Consider the following 16,195-nt stretch of genomic DNA (forward strand, 5'->3'; position numbering starts at 1 on the left):
AGGGTCCCCTTTGAAAATGGCCATGCCAGTTTTTCCTCGCCATAATGTAGCCTAACTTTGGAGCGTTATTTGGCCTCCTTCCCGACAAGCATGACGCAGTTGGTACCAATGGATTCCTTAGGTTTTGTAGTTTCATATGATACCTGTACCTTCATTGTAGCTTTAAAACTGAATCTGCTACAGCCTCTGAAGGACGGTAAAGTCGGCGGGTCTCAGGGTGACGCAGACACTTTACAGGGTTTTACAACGTTTCTCTCTGCGGAGCTCCGTCACTTCACAAGACACGGAAAACCTCTGTTGGTCTGGAGGAGCTGCAGCATTTATTTCTGCACAAACGTCCACTTATTCACTAGATATTCTCAGAGCTAAACTAACTCTTCTGCAGTGTGGAGTGAGCGCGCATGCACATCCAGAGGTGGAGCGAGACAGCGAGAACGCGGGCGGTGTGATAGTGAAGGCAAGCAGACAGAGGAGGAGAGACTCCGGCCACACGCGAGCGCGCATGGTATCCCGACCCGGTAGAATTATACCTGTAAAAAGTTACAAACAGTTCCTTTAAGTTCAATATCAATAAAAACAGGTCCTGCATGGTGAGCTTGAGTTGTTGGTCTGTCTTCTGTCATAATCCACTCTGGTATTAGTTTAGTTATTGGCCTTTTTCACTGAAGACATATTGCCATATCACCGAAGGAAAAGGTGTAAATAGAAAAATGAATGATGGCTGAATATTCCATTTAGCTGCTTCAGTTTCAGGGTTTTGGTATTGTTCATACTGGATTGTTGGCACACTATAGCCCTGTTTTGACAGCAGGAACTTTCCCCTGGAATTAGAACCTTTTGAGGAACTCATTGTGTTACCAGCGCAGGGAACAGGGTTTAAGTTAAGTTCCCAAAAAGCAGGGATGACCGTCGCTGATTGGTCAATCACACACACAGTGCCTCTGCTTCGTCGGCTTCATCTCGTGTACCGCTTCATTCATAAACAAGGAAGTACTCTAGTATCGGTTTATGATCATTTTAGGACGAGAGGAGAACATTTCTCTTTGTTTGATAACATTAAAAGTAAAGTCAGGTTCTGCTGTCGGCTTCCCGACTCATTAAAAAAAGAGCAATAGAGAGAGAGAGAGAGAGAGACCGTGAGGGCGAGAGGTAACATTAGAAGAGGGAGGCAGCGCGATGGTGATGTGAATGAGAGAAAGAAAAGTTATTTTCTGATTGTTTCATGGTATAAAGCAATAATCAATAACCTTCAAACACTTAACAAATGAGACAGACGCGCATAGTTTCATTTTCCTCAGCTGCATATTATGTTGCTTTTTCATACGTCAGCACACTCATCTGCCTTTAATTAGCAGGTCTTAAGACCGCGGTGGAAATGCAGACAACAGTGGGCTGAAGGAACCTTTTGTTCCTAAAAATAAGTTCTAGGAACTAAAAACTCCCTGAAACTTTTTGGTGGAAACCCAGCATATCATGGCTTACTGGGCGCAAGTCAAACATGTCTGACACACAGAAACCTGGTATACTGGTTGGTTTCTGGCCATGTGCTGAACTTGTGATCGAGTACATTCCAAAAGCAGTGAGTGGAGGTTGCAGGGTCAATGGGAGTTCCAAAATTCTTCCGAAAACCTCATCAGGTGTTTTAATGACTGTGGTTAACGGAGATGGCTGTCTAACATGTCACTCCAAAAAACCCCATTAGCTGGGTTTGCGATCTGGTGACTGTGAAGGCCATAGCACATGATTCACATCATTTTCATACTCAACCCAATCAGTGATATCTCATAACCTGCATGGAAGCATACGATTTTAGCCAGTTTCTGGCACGAATTTTGAGCCGAACGACTCATTTTAGAGTCGGATCGAATTTCAGCTTGGTCGAGCGTCGTTGCCGTGGGGGACCGAGGACCGATTAACTCCTCCCGACTGGCTGTCGGACGATCGGGTGAATTTTTGACATGTCCGAAATTTTGTTCGTCCGTCCACAGGCTCTCTCACAGTTGAAGCAGAGCCACGAGCTGATTCCCCAACGTCAGCGCCTTTTTTCTCCTCTTTTTACAGTAATGAAAGCGTAGCTATCAAGATAACAGATGTTTTGGCTTCACTTTTGGGGAGCCGTCGAGCCGTCTTTATATACAGTCTATGGTTTCAATCCATGTGAATACAGTCTGTACTTATGATGCAATATGTATATACATATAAAAAAAGAACAAAAATATAAATAAGTAATTCTATCAAATAAATTCAATACACTTCTCAGTCAAACAACAATAACAGTAAATTGTTCCATTTATTACTTTATCAAAGCATTTTTTTTACAAAGTGGTGACACATGAACACTGGTTGAAAATGAATTTAGATGTAGGAGTAACAATCCATGAACATCTGGGCTGAGATGCATTCACTTCCTTTATGTAGCAAACTTCTTCTGCCGGACAGGTGGAGGCAGCTGAGACATGATGTCCAGCAGGGGGCGCTCCACTACGACCAGAGAATGGTCATCCAAGAGACTCACACACAGGAGGTGCTGTGGGACAGAATATCAGGAGAACAAAAAACATCTGTAAGATTAATGGAAAAATTAAATTAAAAAATCATTATCAGTTCAGTTAAAGCTAGGGTTGGTAGGGCTCTTCACAAATATTTGTATTTGTTTTGTCGAAATTCTCATTACATCCCGACAGAAATCAATAAATGCTGCGTTCACTGTTTCCGGTTCACCGTCATGAGAGTTACTGTAGCAGCCACGGTGCTGCGTTCACTGTCTCCAGTTCACCGTCAGGAGAGTTACTGTAGCAGCCACGGTGCTGCGTTCACTGTCTCCGGTTCACCGTCAAGAGAGTTACTGTAGCAGCCACGATGCTGCGTTCACTGTCTCCAGCCCTAATATTTAGATCACATAGGAAAATCTACACTAAAACTTTGGATAATAATGAAATTAAGAAGTGAGTACTGTGGTCCCTGACACCTGTATTGCAATGCAAAACAACATCAGAATCAGAATCAGAATCAGAAAGGTGTTTATTGCCAGGTGTAAGGGGTATACATGAGGAATTTTCTTTGGCTTTGTTGGTGCGAGACAAACAGTATAATAACAAAGAAATAGATAAAACCAACAATAACAATAAGGACAATAATCTAACAATGCACTGCGTTGGCCAAACAAACACAGGCAAGCTCACATTACTGGTAGATTACTTTGCAACGTGAATGACGCATTTCTGATGTTTACCTTGCAGTTGTTATAATGAAAGTTAAAATAGTTGACGTCATGATAACTTTCCAGATTGGCAATCTGTTTTTTGATCTATCTATTTTTAACTGCACTGAGCTGGAGAAGCCTTCCAAATTTCATTGTACCATGTACAATGACAACAAAGCTATATTTTCTATTCTATTCTATTCTCCATTGTGTTGTGAGTATTCCAACCCGTTGTGCAGTGTTTTGACATCTGATAAGGCTTTAAAAAGGCATTCATCCGTTACTCAGACAGAGACTTTGAGGATCATCACACCATTAACTCGATCAAACTCCCCCCCCCCCTGTGCTGTTTTTGGTTGGAATCCCCACTTAGAAGCCGGGCAAGGCAGTGAAAGTACCTGGAAATTCTTGCATATCTTAAAGGCGTGGCTGTGTTTGATCCTCTCTGGCTCAGGAAGACTCCTCAGTGTCATCTGATTGTAGAGCATAGTCTTTGCTTCAGGGAGGGGCTGCATGTGGACACAGAGACACAAAAATATAGCATGAGAATTATTTAACCCCCCGTCACCATCCTTCTTTCACTGAGAGGAAGAAAACTGAAACAGGCATGGCACTGATAAAGCAATAGTCCTGCCCCTTTCATTTGAGTAACACATATTTTACATGTTGGGCGGGGGGTATTGGCTCTCATAACGGACCGGTGGGTGCGACTGAACCACGCATCATTAATGAGTGCCAAGAGTCAGGAGGACTCAAATTAACTTAATCATTCAACCTGTGTTTTTCATCAGATAATTATAAGATAAAACTTTACATGAAACATTTTTACATTTAAAAAAAATAGCCGACAAAATTGAAAACATTTTGACTAAAAAGTGACTTTTCGGTGACTAAAATTGGACTAAAACGTTTTGAGTTGTCGTCGACTAAAACTATGAAGGATAAAAATGAATAAAAAGTGACTAAAACTAATAAGCATTTTCATCTTAAGACTAAGACTAAATCTAAAATAGCTGCTAAAATAACACAGCTGGGAAGCGAAAGACTGATCAGACCCGTTGCTGGTGTGAGTTCATCCCAATAGGAAATTTGGGTGTGTCGTCTTTCTAATGACGTATTACGGCCGGTTTTACAACAAACTGAGACTTTCCTGACTTGCAAAATGATGCTTTAAACTGCCGAACATCATATGTGTGATTCATCTCACAACTTCGCCTCTCTATTGTCATCGCTCCTTTTGTGTCGACATGGCAGACAGGTTTAACGTACCAGACTCTGGTCAATGATGCAGAACATGAACGTGTCGTGCAGTATGATGTGAGCTGGATTTTTAGGATTAAAGGTGACGTGGGTGACGGGCGTGTCTCTCTCCAGCCACAGAGAGTGCAGTCCTTGTTTCTGCAGCTTCCGACTCCAGTCTGTGTACTCCTTCTGCACCAGAGAGTACTCAAAGATCTGCAACACACACACACACGACAGAAAACACACACTGTAACTAGACCTGTATAGTGTGTCCATCTCAATATTATCTTTGAGAAACTTTATGTTCAACTTGTCTTTTATTGTGGAAAGCATGATTAACGGTAGAGTCTAACAAAACCTGATGCTGTGTTTACCTGCTGGTCAGCATGGACCACAACAAGGTTGCTGGTTGTTGGGTGGATGGCTATGGCAGTGGGACATGAGCTGTACACTGGAACTGTACAATGAAGCTGCAAACACACAGATGTTGGGGGTTTACTGTTGTTGCTTTGGCTTTATTCAAGAAATAGCACGGATGGACTTCAAACTCACCTTTAGCTTGTCAAGGTTGTAGACGTGGATCTCACAGTGTGTGTTTGCTGTGGCGAGCCATTTGCCATCCTCGCTGGCAAACAGCAGGTGGACTGGCTGTCTGGAGCCTACACATCACACACAAAGACTGGTTAGACACTGAAGACTAGAAAGCTGCAGGATGCTAGGTTAAGTGGTGTAACTTTTAACTTTAAGTAGGGCTGTCAAAGTTAACGTGATAATAACGCGTTAATGCAATTGATTTTTCAGAGGTTATAGCGGGCTCAGTTTTAAAGCTTGAGTGGAGATACTGGCATCATATGAAACTAGAAACTATAGAGTACGGTCTGGACCTGCTCTATATAAAAAGCGTGTCGAGATAAGTTCTGTAATGATTTGACGTTATGTAAAAATAAATTGAATTGAATACCTAATGAATCCACTGAACTAACCAGAACATATAATAATACTTTGTCGCAAAGGAGGCTAAATAACGCTCTAAACACGCACATTTTTTGTCATTTTCAAAGGGGTCCCTTGACCTCTGACCTCCAGATATGTGAATAAAAATTGATTCTATGTAGGGGGATGAGAAAATATTGAAAAAATTGAATATTGCGATATTATATTTTATGTTTTGTGATATTGTATCAATTCTCAAAAACCCTGTATGGATTTTTAAATAATAGTTAACACGCAAAGATCAACTCAGTCAATACTTTATTTAATTTGAAAAGAGATGTGTCCACTCAAAGTAGCACTATGATGTTGATGTTACAGGAACTGTGATAAATGCAAATGCAGATCCCACTGTTCTGATTACATTAAAAAAAACTCAGATTGTATGCACATGGTGGTGTGTTCTTTATTCGATGACTGTTTTCTTAAAATTAGGTTTTAAAAAATTGCAATATATCGCCTTACCAACAGTATGGCAATATATTGAATCGTAACCCCTGTATATGATACGTATCGTTTCGTCAGATTCTTGCCAATACTCAGCCCTAGCTCTATGGGTACCAGCGAGTCTCCCCTTTACAGACATGCCCACTTTATGATAATCACATGCAGTTCAGGGCAAGTCATAGTGAAGTCAGCACACTGACAGCTGTTGTTGCCTGTTGGGCTGCAGTTTGCCATGTTATGATTTGAGGAAATTTTTTTATGCTAAATGCAGTACCTGTGAGGGTTTCTGGACAATATTTGTCATTGTTTTGTGTTAATTGATTTACAATAATAGATATATACATACATTTGCATAAAGCAGCATATTTGTCCACTCCCATGTTGATAAGAGTATTAAATACTTGACAAATCTCCCTTTAAGGTACATTTTGGACAGATACAAAAATGTGTGATTAATCATGATCAACTATTTTAATCGATTGACAGCCACAAAAATAAGTTGCACAGATATTCTGCTACTGTAAAGTGACCGTGGTTTCCACAAAAATGATCACATTTCTTGACTCTGTGGACTGTGCTGCTCACAATTCTACAATATTACAGACTGGACTCACCTGACTTGGGTTTGAGGGTATGAAGGTATTTGCACTCTGTCTGGTTGAGGCCAACAACAGTGACTGAAGAATGGCTTGAGGAAGCAAAGAGTTTGGAGGAGTCAGAGGAGAAGCAGAGCTGGTGGGCCGAGCGAAGCTCCTTAGGTAGTTTGGACACCTAGAGGGAGGATGAGGAAGGAGACGGAAAGGGGTGAGCTTCATCATGGTTCATTCCTCATTACCTACATACAAAGTCTATTAGAGTGTAACACGTTGATCAAACTCGTATTGAATGTTTACAGAACTTTTATTTAGCTCATGCTCTGAACAGACTTGGAATAAGTGAGCTGGTAAGTTTACTGTCTTTCTGTAAAGGGAATAGACCCCCCCCAGGCGGTTCATTACAGTTAGAGATATCATATACATATTACAATGTTAATGTGTGAACAATGACTAACACAGAGAGTAGCACAGGGGAGCAGCAGTGTCAGTGTTGATGAGCCCACCTTGGCGATGCTGATGTTGTTGTTCTGTAATCTGTAAAGACGGAAACTGGTGACGGTAGAGTATGCCAGCCAGCCTCCACATGGAGACAAAGCACTGCAGCAGATGTGATCCTCTCCCTGTAGAGGTCAGCACACAAAGTCAGCTTTCTGTTTCAATATCCTCCAACTCAAAGACTAAATAAACAGGCACAAAACAGCCAAAGGTAGTGAGGTCAACCTCCTGGAGAGCTGGATGTCTGTCTGTAATTTTGAACAAGACTAGGAAAGAGGTTGTTGTTGTGGTGTAATACTGTAAAACAGCCTTACAAGTCAATAGTGTGGGAAAGTAGATTAGTTTGTCTTGTCCAGCACTACTCTCTACTGCAAAACACCACAGTAAACATGTGACCAAATAGGTTCCACAGCAAATGTCACTGCTAGTTTAAGACTGGGAGCATCAACATGCTTTCACAAATTAGTTTTTCTTGCCTTCAACATCTGGAACAAGATTTAGCATCTCATAAAAAAAATGCAACAAGCACACTTCATGGGGAAAATGGATATTAGTACATACACAATGTTGACTAAACATGTCAACCACAAAACTATCAATAATGGCCTTTAAAACCCCTCCAGTATGTAAGTATATATGGCTTTGTCTAACGACATCCTACTGGGGTCTTGCTGTAAAAGACTCACCCTAATAAAGTGCTTCCATTAAAAGAAAAAAATAGATATTATTCTCTCAAAGGCAGTGTGGTTAAGATATGGTTAAAGTTGAGTGAAACCCCCCCCCCAAAAAAAACCTACGCTGTTAAGGTCAAAGAAAGATTATGTGAATGAAAAATAAAATACTATATAGGTTTTGGTTTGGTTAAAGTTGCAATAACTGATTTTAGCCACTTGGGTGCAGCAGGACAAGCTCACAACACAACATTGACATGTTATCACTGAGAAAAGGTTGAACTTTTGAACTGTTTTAACCGTCTAACACAGACAGTTACAGCAGAGTTAAGCTTCCACTGAGGTTTCTCAGTTTCTCTCTGAATGTAAAACAAAGAGTAGAAACAGTACACACCTTCCTCTTCAGCTGGATCAGTTTCTCTGGTTTCCTCTTCACAGGTAGACTGTCACCAGGCTTTCCTGTTATCACACACAGTACAAACAATTATTACACTATAATAACTCTTCAGATAAACACTAATATTCACTATTGTTTTTCCTGTTAATTAGATCCCCTTTAGTTTCTGCCATCACTTTTACTGCTAGCCATTTCTTGCATTATAATGCATTAATGGATGTGTGTGTGTGTGTGTGTGTGTGTGTGTGTGTTTTACTCACCATGTCCATCACTCTCCCCTAGTCTCCACAGCTCTAAATGATCGGGGAACTGGAAGAGCAGCAGTCCTGCTTTCTTTGCACAACAAACCAGGCTTCTCTACATGGAAGACAGACAGAGGTAAGCAGGTCGCTATGGGAACAGTCATGAACTATCTATCTCTTCTACAGTGCATGCAGAAAGTATTCACGTGATGTTATGTTGCAGCCTTGTGCTGAAATCAATACCCCGTAATAACAAAGCCAAAACAGCATTTTAATATATATTAATATTGTGCTGATTAATGCATGGATATTATTCGACTATATTGTGTGACCTATCAATCTGTAGCCCCACCCCCTATATAATAATGTTTAAATATCAATAAAAGATTTATCACATTAAGAACAATTTTGAGAGGTGGTGAGAGATTTATTTTTCTCCTAAATATATATGTACTGACATGTGGGAAAGCTATCTTGCGCAGTGCTGACTCCAGGGTGTTCTTCTCCACCTTGTCCAACAGAGGTCGCACTACCAGCTGGGTGTCCATACCTGACAGGATTACAAACATCAAAACATCATCATCTTCTTTACATTACAAGTTCCTATTTAAGATGGAAATGAAATTAGATGAAATTATGAAATAATTCATTGCACAATATCTTCCCATGATTTGAACATTTGGATTAGTTTATGTGTTGATTCAGGATGTCGGATTGAGCCAGGTTCAACTTTTTGTTGCTGAAACCCTCTAGTGGTTTCATTGAAATGAATGACAAGGACATGATTTTGCACACAGCGTCTAAACACAGCCATAGAAGAGGAATCATGGCTATGCCTTTGCATTAAAATTATATTGGTAGGACTGTCAATCGATACAAATATTTAATTGCGATTAATCACAATGGTTAATCACATTTTATCTTTTCTAAATGTACCATAAAGGGAGATTTGTCAAGTATGTAATACTCTTAACATGGGAGTGGGCAAATATGCTGATTTATACAAATGTATGTATATATTTATTTTTGGAAATCAATTAACACAGAACAATGACAAATATTGTCCAGAAACCCTCACAGGTACTGCATTTAGCATAAACAATATGCTCAAATCATAACATGGCAAACTGCAGCCCAACAGGCAACAACAGCTGTCAGTGTGTCAGTGTGCTGACTCGACTATGACTTGCCCCAAAACTGCATGTGATTATCATAAAGTGGGCATGTCTGTAAAGGGGAGACTCGTGGGTACCCATAGAACCAATTTTCATTCACATATCTGGAGGTCAGAGGTCAAGGGACCCCTTTGAAAATGGCCATGCCAGTTTTTCTTCGCCAAAATGTAGCATAAGTTTGGAGCGTTATTTAGCCTTCTTCGCGACAAGCTAGAATGACTATTTTCTAGTTTCTTATGATACCAGTATCTTCACTCTAGCTTTAAAAGTGAGCCCGCTACAACCTACAAATAAATTTGCGTTAATGCGTAATTATCGCGTGAACTTTGATAGCTCTAAATATTGGATATCACTATTAATGTCATCAATAACACTTTTTTAGAGTATAGTGTAAACACAACTAATGCCAGGTTCACACAATATCAGCGCGACCCAACAAATGTATGGTGTCGCGAACGAAAGTGGGCGTCGGGCGTGACAATTGATCATTTTATTGGTGTGTCATAGTGAACAACAACAGACGCCTCACAACGTCCTGACAGAAAAACTAGCTTTCTTTATTTTAGGCTTTTCCAAACACAAGACGGCCAGCATCATACACATTGCTTCCGACGTCATTGTTTCTTTACATTTTTGTTGCTGGAAGTCGGTCCCCGGCACCTATACTTCCTGATGACATCAGGCAGGTCGGATTGATTTTGTGAGTGCAACTGGTGGACATAAACTTACATAAAATAGATTCCAAAGTAACAGCATGTTTATTTACTCCATTCATATCGCCACTGACAGGCAGTTACTGTTTACTGTGATAACGCTGCCACCTTGTGGTCTCCTAGTGCACCCTTGCAATATGCGCGTCCGTGAGGAAGTTGCAGTATGCTCTCCGTCATGTTACATAGCCTCCAGAATAATATGTGTTATGTTGTGTTTTTAAAATGAACTCCTTAAGTAAAAGATCTGAGTACTTCTACTTTAATCATAAACACACTGGTTGTATAGATATGAATGGTGATGACGCAGTGGGTTGCCGAAATGGCAGCAGATCCCTCCTAATTTATTATCATTTATCCTGAGGGGGACATGAATGCCTGTACAAAATGTTATGGCAATCCATCCAATAGTTGAGTTTCAGTTTAGACCTCATCAGAAATAAGATGGGGGGGGTGTGATCTCTTGTATTTTGTAGATCTTACTTGATTTATAGAAAAGACGATTTGAGGGCTCACTTGCTTTGTTTCCTCCCTACTTTGATTGATGAACTTGTAACTTCATCCCTTTACTGTTTACATTCCATTTCAATTTAAAACGTGATCACAAAATATACTGTATAGATCAATCAAACACCAACAGCAGATTTAACACTGACCTCCAGAGACCACGGCAGTTTCGGTGTGGGCGAGTGCCCTCACATCATGCGAGTGGTTTTTAAATGTCCTAGTCCGGACCCATTCCTTATCCTGCCGGTCAACAGTAGAGGAGAGGAACTGAAACTGGATGACCGTGCCCTCTGATGTCCCAGCTACCAGACTGCTCTCATCCTGTTAAATCATTTGAAAGTTTAACGTCACTGATTCTCTGGGGACGTGTACCTACAACCAGCCCAGAAGTCGTGTAATGTGTCCTAATTCTTGGTTACACCCTTACCTGTGTAACAGACACAGCTAGAACGTCCCACTTGGTGACCAGGTGGGTTCTGACCAGAGTTCCTGTGAGTCCATCCCAGATCTGGACCTTTCCTGCAGAGTCACCGCTAATGATGGTGTGGTCAGACAGGAAGGCAACACTCCAAACCACCACCTCTTTGCTCTTGGATGCTCCGACGCCTCTCTCCACCAGCAGTCTGTGTGTGGCACGGCCTGAAATACGCAAAAGCAAACAAAAATTATAGCTGCTGTGCAGCTGTGGGTCAGGGCCGGGCATTTTGAGGAGGAAGAGGAAGGAGGAGGAAGACAAATGAGGAGTACAGGAAGGTCCATCATCATTAATCCATTAAGACATAAGCATGTTAGTTCTGCCTCGATAGAGTCTTGAACACACAACCTCAGACACCAAGGGGCAAGTCAGTATCTTGGTGAGCCTGGAGAAACTACCACTTCACACTATGACATCACACTATGCGGTGCATGTAAAAGCAGATTTCAAACAAGTGTCAAAAATTCAGTTTGAGACAAAATTCTGAGAATATTCGTCCTTCATGTAGACAACACAGAGATGTCTGTAATTCATTTTAATAAAGATTGATTGATCCATAAGTGACAAAGTGATGTTTAAAATGATTGATTTCCATTGACTGTAATGGTTTACATGAGGATAGAATTCAAAATACTGTCAAAAATACAGTCTTTGAGATACAATTCTGAAATGTATGACCCTACATCTACCGTGACCTCAACATGTTGTTGTTTATTGTCATGAACATTGGAGCTTTATTTAGTGGGACTTTGCAGCAGTTCTGTTACAGTTCTGTTTACACTAAAACATTTTGATGCACTGTTGGCTCAGTGTTTGTTAATTCAAAAATCTGCCTGAATGGTTTGTGGAGGACAATCTGAAGATGCAGCAAGTTTGGTGTCAATTGAGCAAAAAATGTGGGAGGAGATAGGTTTAAAATGAACATTTCTGCACACCTGGGCTACATTTTGTTGGAAGTTGTAAAGTTATAGCATGTATGGCTGATTTGTTATGAATTTTCAAAGGTTTGAACTTTGGACGGTTGCTGTAGCGCAACCATCAGGACTATTGTCTCTCAAAGCCAGTTGAGGAAGTTTAGCATAGCACTGGACCTATGTGCAAAGTTTGGTTTATTTGTATGCATGGGAAGGCAGATTTCTTAGAAGGAAGACAAAGACAAAGGCGAAGAATGTTGACAAAAACAAGAGGGACCGAAAGTATAGCTGCCCAACCGCTAATGATAAAAGGTTAAAATCATATCATTAGGGGACATTTAAAAAGGGACAATATGCAACACCGCAGTTTAAAGTTTAATTGTTTCATGGTAGTTAATGTTCTAAAACACAAATAAACACACAGCTAACTCCGCACGCCTCCGTACAACCCTGCGGGAAGCTGCCGAGTTTGAATGAATGCAGCCGAGAGGCAGACTGTCGTCTCTGCCTGATGTGTGTGCCTCGGTCAAACTGACAGAGCAGAGGAGAGACAGGGAAACTCACAGCGGTAATAAACCCGTTCTCATCCGCCGAATACGGCCGCAAAGCATCTAAAGGGGGACTTGTGCCCATCGATTGTATAGCCCAACGCTTGTGCCTTGGTGTAAGAGGCCGAGGGGCGTGACAAAACGGCGGTTTTTGACCACCTGAACGGGCTGCACACCCTGCGCGCTGCAGGGTCTCAGCAGAAACAGACACCACCACACACTTCTTGTGGGGCATAAGTGATGATTGAGGGGGATTATTTTCTATCAGTTTATACATAGTTTTTTAGGAAATTGTTGCATATTATAACTTTAAAGAATACATAGGGTTGCCATACACAAAAGTAATCTTCTGATGTTCCATTTGAATATAGTAACTGATGCTAATAAGTTCAGGATGGAGTTGTATCGACTTACCCGTCTCAGCATCAAAGATTCTGATCATGTCCATCATGCCAGCAGCAATCAGTGTACCAGAGGGATGCCAGGAGAGAGATATAATACGACCTAGAAGATCCCAGAAGACAAAATGAAACACTGAATGTCACAAAGTCACAGGCAGGTTCAAAAGTTACTCATCCCCCATGAATCACATCTATCCATGGAGGAAAACAAACATGGATAATTCTCACTTCATAAAGTTAAAACCACACCAGTGATCCCTACTGGCCATCCTACACTCTGAGCATGAGCAAATCTTATTTCTAGATCAAAATGTTTGTTCATGTTTACTCATTTGCCATTCATTATGTAAGCACATGTATGAATATGGATTTATGGATATAACTGCCAGTTGAAAAGCAGAAATACCTCTGAATCAGCTTGTTCTCTTACCTTTTTGCCTGTCGAGGTTTCTTTGAAACTGAATCCTCTCCTCCAGTATTTCAAACATCTTTACTGTCCCGTCCTCACATCCGACCTAACAAGGAAAACATCACTTTAGTTAATAATCAAAGCTTAACGGCTGGATGAGGCTCGTCGCTTCAATTCCAACCAAGGAAAAACATTAGCCTGGGCCGAAGAATTTTAGCATCAAGCGTAGAGGAAATCTAATATCAACAAGGTCATGACTGACCGCTAGCAGGGTTCCCTGGCTGTTGCCACTGATGGTCCAGATTGGTCCTCCATAGGCCTCCACTGTGTACTTGGGCCTCAGGTTCTCCAGGTCATACTCCGTGATCTCTCCATTCAAACCAGCACTGAACAGACGCTGGCCCACCCAACACAGAGCCTCGACAGCACTGCCGTCCTGTCCTGGGATGACCTGTGCATCAAAATCAAAACAGGACTGGAGGTTATACCTGCACATCTTACCTCCAGTTGCCTTCTAGCGTCAAACACATGCAATACTTTAGTTCAGTGCTTCTTTGTCCATCAGAATCTGATTTATTTTTCCAAGTACATGCATACATGGAATTTGACTCCAGTTTTATGCAGCTCTCTGTAACACTTTATAATAACCAAGTATTTGTTAATGATTATTTGAAATTATTTGTAAACCTTTAAGGAATTGTTTGTAAAACATCTATAAACACATACATAGATATTTTTTTGTAAAACATCTATAAACACATAGATAGATATTTATTTGTAAACTGTCTATAAACATTATTTGGATGGCTATTATAAAGTTACAACTGATGATTAGAACATCTTGTTAAATGATTAATAAATGCTTTGTAACGCATCTATAAACATTATTTAGATTAGTTAGTTTATCAATGGTTAATAATTGGTTTCTGGTCCATCTATCTATGTAATGTTTATAGATGTTTTACAAATGATATCTTAAAAGGTTTACAAGTCATTCGGTCATTATTAACAAATACTTAATATGGTATATAAAATGTTACAACGTGTGCAACAATAAACTGTTAATACATACTTTACTAATGTAATCAGAATGTGATTGTTATCAGCTATGATACAACATATACTTCATAAACTAATTATTTCATATTATACAAACTAATAATGAAATAACAGAAATCATAGCATTACTAATAATTAGTAAGCATTATTAATTATCATTTCATTGTTTGTAAAATAACTATTAACTGAGTTTAACTAACAATTTACCATTTACAAATGATGTTTTTTATAAAATGTTACCATATACGGTGTGTACAGTGTGTAGGATTTATATTGTATGTACACATTATATATTATTATGACTTCTCATCATGCATATACATACTACATCCTGTTTACCCATCTGAAATACTGTCATCAACTAAATTACAATTTACAAATTGATATTACAATTTATATTTACTTGTGGTTATATTCATTTTAACTGCCCTATTTAATGCCTTAGATTATCATTTTGCTTTTACTTGTGTGATTTCCCCTTTTATATAAAAACATATTTAATGAGCATTGTTGAAGGAACCTGAGACCAAAGATTTTCATTGCTGGAATCGACATATTATGACAAATAAAGGACCTTGCACACATATCCGTGAAAAAAGGTGCATGGAAAGGAGAATGTGACTTGAGATTTCAGCACTAAGGAGCCCTCTTTAATAAAGCATATACATATGTACACACACTACAGCAGTTTGAATGTCTTTAAAAGTTCATTACCAAAGCTTCCTTCAACCACAAACTACGCATGGACATGTTCAGTCGTTTATATGTTGTTTGGTTACGATTGCCCAGAAGTCTTTATAGATATTTAAATCAATATCCTCCTCACAAACACCACGCGCGCGTGTGCGCGCGCACACGCACACACACACACACACACACACACACACACACACACACACACACACACACACATATATATATTTACTGTATTGTTATTGTTGTTTTGTTTTCACTATTATGTAGTCATATTATTTCTTTATATTAATCTTGTCTCTAGGTGGAGGCTTCAGATAAGCCCAGTGGTTTTGTTTGCCTCTTCCTCCACTGTATATTATTCATTTATTTATTTTGTTATGTTGTATAGTCTTAAATTGTGCAAAACAAATAAACAAAAATAAATAAACTATAATACAGAGTGTGGATTTGAGCAGATGGTGATCTGGACTTCCTCTAAGGTGTGAACTCACCTTTTCTTGGTAGTAGTTGTCAGAGAAGTTGAAGACCTCCAGAGCTCCGTCAGCCCGGACCACAGCCAGCCGCTCAGTCCGGCTGTTGAACGCCATAGTCCGGATAGCAGCGGGCATGTAGTCGAAGAAGCGGACCCGGTGCACCTTGAACTCAGCCATGGTCACTATTCAGAACAACACAAACAGGCACATGATGAGTAAAGCTGCTGATTACATGATTAAAGCTTTAAACCTGATGTCCGTTAGCTAAACCAGAACCCTCACACAAAATAACAACTATCAGTTAACTTCAGTTCAACAGTAACGTCATTATAAAGCATTGTTTACCGGCTGTTTCTCTGATATCAACTCAACACGCTGGAAAACATCAGCAGCCACGTTGAGGACCTTTGAACCGGAAACGAATCTCCCCAAACAGGGAGAAGAAACGGAAATACGTCATCACGCTGACAGCACGCACGGGGTCGCGTCACGAAAGGAGCAGCAAAATGAGCTGCAAAAACCTGCAAGAACTCTCGCGAGATTAGC

General features: G+C 40.2%; 1 protein-coding gene across 1 annotated transcript; it reads right to left on the bottom strand.

Moving 5' to 3' along the window:
* Window positions 1-2,271: 2,271 nt before the first annotated feature.
* Window positions 2,272-16,138, bottom strand: utp4 (UTP4 small subunit processome component). Its single transcript, XM_074631757.1, has 17 exons — window positions 15,995-16,138; window positions 15,668-15,831; window positions 13,684-13,872; window positions 13,443-13,527; window positions 13,026-13,115; window positions 11,102-11,313; window positions 10,824-10,995; window positions 8,741-8,832; window positions 8,301-8,397; window positions 8,038-8,102; window positions 6,981-7,097; window positions 6,496-6,652; window positions 4,997-5,103; window positions 4,819-4,914; window positions 4,472-4,657; window positions 3,601-3,711; window positions 2,272-2,527 (listed from the first exon to the last, which is right to left on the bottom strand). The coding sequence occupies exons 2-17, from the start codon at window positions 15,824-15,826 to the stop codon at window positions 2,411-2,413; spliced, it is 2,052 nt and encodes a 683-aa protein (XP_074487858.1). The 5' UTR covers window positions 15,827-15,831; window positions 15,995-16,138; the 3' UTR covers window positions 2,272-2,410.
* Window positions 16,139-16,195: the final 57 nt, after the last annotated feature.

The sequence above is a fragment of the Sebastes fasciatus genome, chromosome 4 (genome assembly GCF_043250625.1).
Source record: "Sebastes fasciatus isolate fSebFas1 chromosome 4, fSebFas1.pri, whole genome shotgun sequence".
NCBI lineage: Eukaryota > Metazoa > Chordata > Actinopteri > Perciformes > Sebastidae > Sebastes > Sebastes fasciatus.

Excerpts from the sequence above, each read along its gene's own strand:
- utp4 (XM_074631757.1), bottom strand. The coding sequence starts at position 15,826 with ATGGCTGAGTTCAAGGTGCACCGGGTCCGCTTCTTCGACTACATGCCC. Across the intron at positions 13,873-15,667 it reads ACAACTACTACCAAGAAAAG|GTCATCCCAGGACAGGACGG; the intron begins GTGAGTTCACAC and ends TTTGATGCACAG. Across the intron at positions 6,653-6,980 it reads ACAACATCAGCATCGCCAAG|GTGTCCAAACTACCTAAGGA; the intron begins GTGGGCTCATCA and ends TCCTCCCTCTAG.